At 43.0% G+C, this 7507-nt stretch overlaps 1 protein-coding gene across 2 annotated transcripts in view; it reads right to left on the bottom strand.

Moving 5' to 3' along the window:
- Positions 1–233: 233 nt before the first annotated feature.
- Positions 234–7507, bottom strand: part of LOC113502749 (tetratricopeptide repeat protein 28) — a 110469-nt gene continuing 103195 nt past the window's right edge. For both annotated transcript variants that reach the window (XM_026884406.1, XM_026884405.1), the window contains 15 exons: positions 7332–7447; positions 6830–6954; positions 6271–6486; positions 5751–5914; positions 5436–5543; positions 5194–5275; positions 4969–5066; positions 4410–4642; positions 3840–4004; positions 3281–3436; positions 2914–3017; positions 2465–2615; positions 1949–2100; positions 1704–1829; positions 234–1535 (listed from right to left, as the gene is read on the bottom strand). In XM_026884406.1, the coding sequence (XP_026740207.1) occupies positions 355–1535; positions 1704–1829; positions 1949–2100; positions 2465–2615; positions 2914–3017; positions 3281–3436; positions 3840–4004; positions 4410–4642; positions 4969–5066; positions 5194–5275; positions 5436–5543; positions 5751–5914; positions 6271–6486; positions 6830–6954; positions 7332–7447 (3177 nt within the window). In that variant the 3' untranslated portion in view covers positions 234–354. The remainder of the gene's footprint in view (positions 1536–1703; positions 1830–1948; positions 2101–2464; positions 2616–2913; positions 3018–3280; positions 3437–3839; positions 4005–4409; positions 4643–4968; positions 5067–5193; positions 5276–5435; positions 5544–5750; positions 5915–6270; positions 6487–6829; positions 6955–7331; positions 7448–7507) is intronic.

The following is a 7507-nucleotide window of genomic DNA, read 5'->3' as shown; positions in this document are numbered from 1 at the left end:
TTTTATTTTATGTTCACTTTATACAAGTATATCTAAGTAATTAAGCAATGGCAAGTAATTGTCGAGTCATAAAACTTATCTAACGTTACTTCTAAAACATACCATTTACAGTATCAATAGTTCAATTGGGATACTACAATTATTAAAAATAAATACCTAAACATTTATAAACAACGATATGTGTTGAGAATTATAAAACAAAATACATATAAAAATACAGATTCATAATTAAAACATAGTATTTATAAACTTTATTATGTCATAGCCTTATTAAGTTCACTCACTCAATACAAATAAATTACACTCACATCAAAAGTATCCTAGGTTAGTTACATGGAAATGTACAAGTCTTAATCATTTACTCGGTGGAAAGTCTAGTGTTGTGTATGTAGGGCGAGTGCGGGGGACGGGCGGGCGGCGCGGGCGGGGGTGGGTCTTCCCACCTTCCGCTGCTGAGCTGATGGAAGCCTCGCCTTCTTCCGGGAGGTATGGAGTCCGGGGACTCAGCACTAGAGCCTTGTACGACGAGTGGGAGTCCGCGATGCTCCTGCCATCCCCCTCATCCCGGCGAGACATTTCAGAGAACGGGGACACGGATCGTTTTTCTATCCCGCTCGGTCCCGGTGTTTCTTCTTTAGGTTTGAGCTCGTAAGCGTTTTCCTCTTTTCTCTTTGGCTCTGCGTCTTTCTTAAACTTCGTCTGTCTCTCTATTATTTCAGCTGTCGTTAAATCTGAGCCTTGCATGTCAGTCTCTAGAGGTGGCGCGGATAGCCAAGGGCGTGAAGAGTTCGTTCCGCACCAACGTTCCTCGTTTTCACTCGCGTCGCCTAACAGGCCGAGTTTTTCTAAGTTCTGCAGGAGCAGATTCTCGCTGGAACTGGCAGCTCTCATCTCTGTCTTCGACTCTTCGGCTAGTAGAAGTTCTGCTAGCGGCGGAGCTAAACCAAGTCCTATGTTTCTCTCATGGTAGACCTCAGAAATGGTGGGCGTAAGTTCTCCACTCATGTGTCTAACTTGAGCCATGGAGTCGCGACTACTTGTTCCCATTTTAGGTCTCGGTGCACGCTTGGAAGTTGATGGCTGAGCAATCGCTGGCTCGGTTTTTTCTTCTTCTGATCTTCGAGGCTGAGCTGAGGCTAAATCGTAGAAGGCATCTAAGTACCTCGCGTGGGCGTGTTCAGGTCTCCTACGTAGAACAGTATCATGACCCGAGCTTTCCCAATCTGAGTCATCGGATGGTGGTCTCCTAGTGTATAGAGTCCTGATCTTGGTTTGGTGTGCGAGTGCGAGTGAGACGTCTCGTGGTGGGGCTGAGGTGGGCGCTGGTGGAGCCGCTGGTGGGGATGGTGTAAAGGCAGCGTCACTCTCCCCGCGGTAGCGTGGCGGTGGTGGCGCAGGCGGCGGGGCCGTGCGGCCGTCTGGTTCCCCACGTCCCACCTCAGTTGAGGCGGTGGACCCTCTCACGTACATCGTGAAAGCACCTCCGCATGAGCCCAGCGGCAGTGGCGGTGGTGGTACTGAAGATACGCTCTCTTCTGTAATGGAAAGTGTTATTGTAATGTAGAAACGGGTGGCAAGATTTTACGTATTAGTGTGGACGAAGTAGAGTTCCTTCGTAGTTATTAATATGTTTTTGAGTCAAACGTTTTGATTAAACATTTGGCATAAATATTAATTCCTACAAGTTGTAAAAATAAACTTACGTCGATGTTGCCTCGGGGGTGGTTCCCCATCAGAATGAGGTTCTAAGTCACCATCATCGATGGATGCCAGTGATTCAACGCTTGAACTGGACTCTAAACTCAAACTCCTTGGGGCTTCTTGGGTATCTGTTAATAAAATAAATATAAATTAGCGGTTATATTTGGTGAAGACTAGTAAAGTGTTTCTACTAATATGGAAATTGGTGCGACAAAATGTCCAAAAATACTTAATGCTCCAAACTTACCGAACAAAGCCAGTAGGGCTTGCAGCACGAACTGTATGTGTCTCCTATTGGCCGCCTTGCCCGTGCGCAGCGTCACCTCGTCCTGCCCCACCTCGGCCAGGTCGAAGCCGAGCGACGCAAGCAGCTCGTGGCAGCCGTTCACACGCCATAACCTGAGGGATGAGATTGGAATTATGTTTAGTGGTTGACTATGGTAAATATTATAAATCTTTGCTTAGAAAATAATTGTTGTCACTGCTGTGGAAGAGCTACTGCATTAGCAAACATGTTACCTTTTTATTTATTTTTTTGATGAAATATACCTAGTGCTTTTAATAATTTGATGCCGCTTGATGAAAAACTTTCTGCAGTGATTTTTTGCAATTTAAAGATTTAAACCTACCAAGAAACATACAGTTTTACAACATGTAGAGATAATAAAAAAAAATGTGCAATTAGTAGAATCACAGGAGAAATTCTTAATCTTTTAGAATGACGCATAAAAGTGGTATAAAAACATTAGATATAAACCCATACCTGACGTTAACAGCAACTTCAATAATATCGGTGTCGGAGTTCTTAACGGAAAACTGCGAGATGACGGACCGGATGACACCGATGATGTCGTCCGCCACGTCGCCGTTCGATATCAACTTCGATAGCGCTTGCAGTGTCGTTGATGTTAGACCTGTAGGTTTATTTCAGTTATAAACATGTAGGATTTATCGAGGTTTAGGGGAATAGTAATTAATGGCGGATGATGGTAATCAAATGGAAAGGCGATGATATAAAAATAGGCTGTGGCGGACTTTGGATAAACATAGTTTTATTTTTGCCTTTCGCCGTGCGGACATTAAAGTTCTTTAGCTTAAGCTCGATGCACAATATTGACAAATGTTGCTGCTGTGTAAATAAGACCTGTTGTACACTAAGTATATGTGCTTTAAGCTTAAAGTTTTTTTTTTACTCTGTTGTGGTGTACTTACCTAGAAGAGCTTGTAAGCTAGCCGAGCATTGTGTCAGTCTTTCCTCGGGATCACTTTGCGGGAAGAATACGCTGGAGGGGATACCATTTGCTGCTGGTTCGAACCTATGGGTATTATCATTTAATTAGATATCTGTTCCACTTTTTCCAGTACCCTAAGTAAAGTCGAAATTATGCGGAGGCAGAAATTCACCAAGTATGGTACTCAATGCTTACACTGAATTTATTATACCATATGTATTTTTATTTATAAAGTTCTTAATATTTAAACCAAATGAATACGTCTTTTAAGTTGTTAGTTTCATCATCTCCAGTCTTTTGCTTGGCCTGTTTTTTCCTTAAATCCTATTATTTTGTCTGATCCTTACCTGAATCCTACACTCATGAGCAGTTCCCGCCAGCCGTTTATCATGCCAGCCTTGTTCTCGATGCTCTTCTGCGTGGTGTACATCGCATTCTTCTGCCCCCTCACTATCCTCTGAAGGGACTTCTCTACTAAGTGCAAGCATACTCGCAGCGCGTCCCTGGGAATATGAAAGAAGTTTGTAAAAGTTTGTTAAAACTATTTTGGTTTTGGAGGAAAGAAACGGCTTCCGCTATATGGTTATTAGTCCAATTAGCACCTTGTGTTTTTGGGGCTTTCCCAATATGTAACTGGAGTAAGACGGAAAATGTAAAAATGAATAATGTCAATCAACTAAGACGCTGGGTGAACTTAAACTGTAGTTTTTGAAAATGTAGAACTTTCTCATATTCTCCAACCATTTAAGTATAACCTCGTGTTTTTGTAGCGACAATTAAGAATAACAGCAGGCAGATCTGCACTCTCTTAGTAGTCTTTCCTCCTCCTTTCCCCTTTAAGTAGTCTATAATTTTTTTCCCGATCTTTGACTTCTCGAATTATAAAGTTGTTTATGTTCTTCTTACCTGCACTTATCAGGCGAGGCGAGCAGCTCGCATAGCGCCTGTCCCATGAGCGCGACCTTGTTGCTGAGGCGCACGTTGGCTCCGACCAGCACGAGCCCCGCCCAGTGCGCCGGGTGCGCGAAGTGCTTCGTGTGACGGACTGTCTGCATGGCATCGCCGAGGGCCCTGGAGGAGATGGGGTGATCGGTTTGTGGAGAATGGATGGAAAAGTTAAGTTGAAATGGAATGAAATACAGATTGGAGAGTGATAATTCAAAGGACAGTTGGTGTACAAGGTTGTCAGAAATTCATTTGCAAGATATATATTGATGAAAGGGTAAAAATGTGCGCCTTAACGGGTTATCTTATCTTCATAGCTTAGTTATGTTATGTGTCCGTTACCTATGTTATGGTAAAACTAATAATAGCATTGCCAAAGTTATTTTTTCTTGACAAATACTTATGATGCATCTTTTACATATCTGACCTCATGAGATTGCGAGCTTATTTAAAACTATATGATCTAAGATGTATGGGGACTAGTATACTTTAGGCCGAGTCTCCTAGAAATGTGACCTATGTTGTGCTTACTTGGCGACGCGGCTGCCTTGCAGCAGCGCGGAGTAGAGCGCGCGGTAGAGGATCTTGGTGGGCGTGTCCTGTGGAGCGGGCCACAACGCCAGAAGAACGGCGTGAGCGCCCGCCGCCAGCAGCGCACGACACAGCGCTGAGACACCTTCACCAGCTGCTCGGACTCCGGCCCCACCTTCCTCAGCTCCAGAGCCACGGAGTGCTGCGCTTGACGGCGCACATGATATAACCACCTATGAAATACATTCATGTTTAGTAAATGTAATCTTTATGCTCTTTAAAGTTATCGGGAAGTTTGAATAATAGAAGAAAAGAAGGCTGATTCTGAAAAAGTCTCTTTTGAGATTAGGACAAAAGAAGCTGATACGGGCTCTGAGTGAGTCAAGAGTCGGTTTGGTGTATGATATACTATAATGTCACAGAAATAACAATTCCGTAGCGAATTTGTTTTACATACTCGAATATGGCTGCAGCAAACCTGGCTGTTACATTTTTTTACATATTTAAATCTTTAAGTAATACTTTTAAATCAAAGAAAAAACAAAAACAAATAGCATACCAGTCTAGCTGTGATCTTCAAGTTCATGATTTCCGATGCGGTCAGCATAAACTCTGAGGCTGGTGGCAGCTCTTCATTGCTGGGAGGCAGTTCCGAATCTGTAGCGAAAAGGGGCACTTGAGAAAACAATCGATCCAAATATAAAACCTCTGGAACTAATCGAGCTTTCTCAAATTAAACATATGTAAACTGTTTTCTGAGGTTTAGAAACGATCGTCAACTTACTTTCTTCTTCGTTTTCGGTGGAAGTGTCAGCGGCTCCACTTCCAACACTTGTATTCAGTAATCGTTTTGCTTGTGAATCAACCTGAAAACACACTCACACTTACAAAAATGTTCTTCTTAAAATACGTTTCAGTGGTTAAATTAATGTTGCAAATGGTCCTTATTGTCATTGTGGGGTACTGCGATATTGATCTGTATTATAGTGTAGTTAAGGTTCAATATTTAATGTAATGACGTCTTACCACTTCGCCAGGACTGAGCACGATAGCGGGTGTTTTCCAGCAGATGTGTGTCGCGAAGTGGATGCACTCCGCTTGAGTTATTTGCGATAACACTGCTTCTTTTGATGCCTGTACATAGACACAAAACTTTTGTAATGGAGTGATCACACAAAAAATTGACTTTCGTCTGACTGACCGTTATTATTTTTAATACTTATTCGCCAAGTACCAATTTTGTTAAAATTTTTGGGCACAAAGAATTTTTGTACAAAATCAACCAATTTTAAAATATAAAGAAGTATGAAGTGAAGGTAAAAACCAGGTAATAATATTTACCTGATAATCCGTCAGCGGCGTAACTCTCAGCATATCAGCGACGAGCTCAGCCTCCTTGAGCTGCGCGTGCGCCGCTGCCCAGCGCGCGCCCCCCACCCGCGGCGCGCCCACTACCAGGCAGCGCATGCCTGCCTCCGCGTTGTTAGCCGCACCAGGGGTCGTTCCTGTTACAAATGGATTGATTTTGTTTTAAATAATGTCTTGTATTAAGTTTATATCAGACTAGTAGCAATAGTAAAAACGTGTATTCATACGTCAAAGTAGGTACCTGTAAAATTTCAGGTACTTTTAAGAGTACACGTTTATTTCATTTGAATCTCTACAAGAATTTGCATTTAACTAAGCCGTTAAATGCCGTGGTGATGTGAAGTTCGAAAGTACCTCAGTTCGGTTTCTACGACTCGTCCATAGTGCTAAAGACCTTAACCTTGACGAGTGTTGCGACGACTCCTTACAGTATGTATCGGATCTTAAACGTGTTCAACCTGACTTAGTTCATCACGACCTTAATGTCACTTACCATGATCATTATGCGGCCTGGCCTTCATATGGCGGTGATGTCGGAGCGGCCTGAGCGCGGGCGCGGCTAGCAGCGCGTACCGCTCACACAGCGGCTCGCCGTCAGCCACTGTGGTCGCCGCACTGCGGAGCGCGCCCCACGGACACGCGTACAGCGCACCCTCCACGACCACGATCAGCTCCCGGCGACCGCCGCAGCCGCGACGACCGTGGGATGCTAGAAAAGTTAGAAGGTAAGTATTTTTTGGAATATTGTAATGAGTTTGAACAACATTACATCAATAGATTTAGAAAAAAAAAGAATCAATGTTCAAGAATTGTAAACAGATCGCGGCAGATGATTAATTGGAGGCAGAATAGTGAATGTTGAGGCCGAGAAATGATTTAAAAAACTGAACTTTCTCTTTAGACCAATTTCGTCGTCACAGTTTTGTAAGTTTGTTATTATATTGTACTAAATTGTAATTATTGTACCCACATAAGGCCAAAAGAAGCAAAAAAATAATCATTATATTTTTGGCTTTAACTATCATATGGATCAACTATCAAGTAATTCTTACCATGGTTATTATTGCATGAAGCTGGCAGCAGATCTTCGAAGGGAGCGAGCAGCATCTGGTACAGCGCGGACAGACATGGCGGCCCTTGCCACGAGGGCTGCTTCTTACGCGCGTGGACACTAGACCTAACAAAAAGACTACTTTATAGTGTGTTGCCAGTATAAAATTTTGAATTGTACATGTATAGTGTAATAAGATCTCGAAATAACGCTCTTGGAAGCATGTTTTACAAACTAGTGCTAATTTTCGTTATTGACTCTGTAAAGTAACTTATTTACGAGGGTTTTTTAGCAACGACCGTGATTGATGTGATGAAGATTTGTTGAATCGTGATGAAGACTTGTCCTTACGTTCTTGAATACGGCGAAAGGAATTGCATTGTAGTAAGCTGGCAAAAATGACACGTAAATGCTTGTTTCTTTTTGTCAGAAGGCGCCTTAGTATGACAAGTAGTAGAGGTTGCTCTAAACAAGATACTTATTATATGCTGTTAGTATTTTACCTGGTGGATCCTTGTAGACTGGCGACAGATCCGGCGACGGAGCCTCCGACGGAGCCCACACTGAACAGTGAGCTCAGCGAGTAGTTCGAAGAGTTCAGGAGGTGGTTGCGTGTTACCTGGGTACAAATATGATTACCTTAGTGCCTAGCCCAAGATCTGCTTGCTTGCAAGCTTCT

This window comes from Trichoplusia ni, chromosome 18, assembly GCF_003590095.1.
Source record: "Trichoplusia ni isolate ovarian cell line Hi5 chromosome 18, tn1, whole genome shotgun sequence".
Classification (NCBI taxonomy): Eukaryota; Metazoa; Arthropoda; class Insecta; order Lepidoptera; family Noctuidae; genus Trichoplusia; species Trichoplusia ni.
Note: the sequence above shows the minus strand (reverse complement) of the source record. Positions and strands in the feature narration are given on the sequence as shown.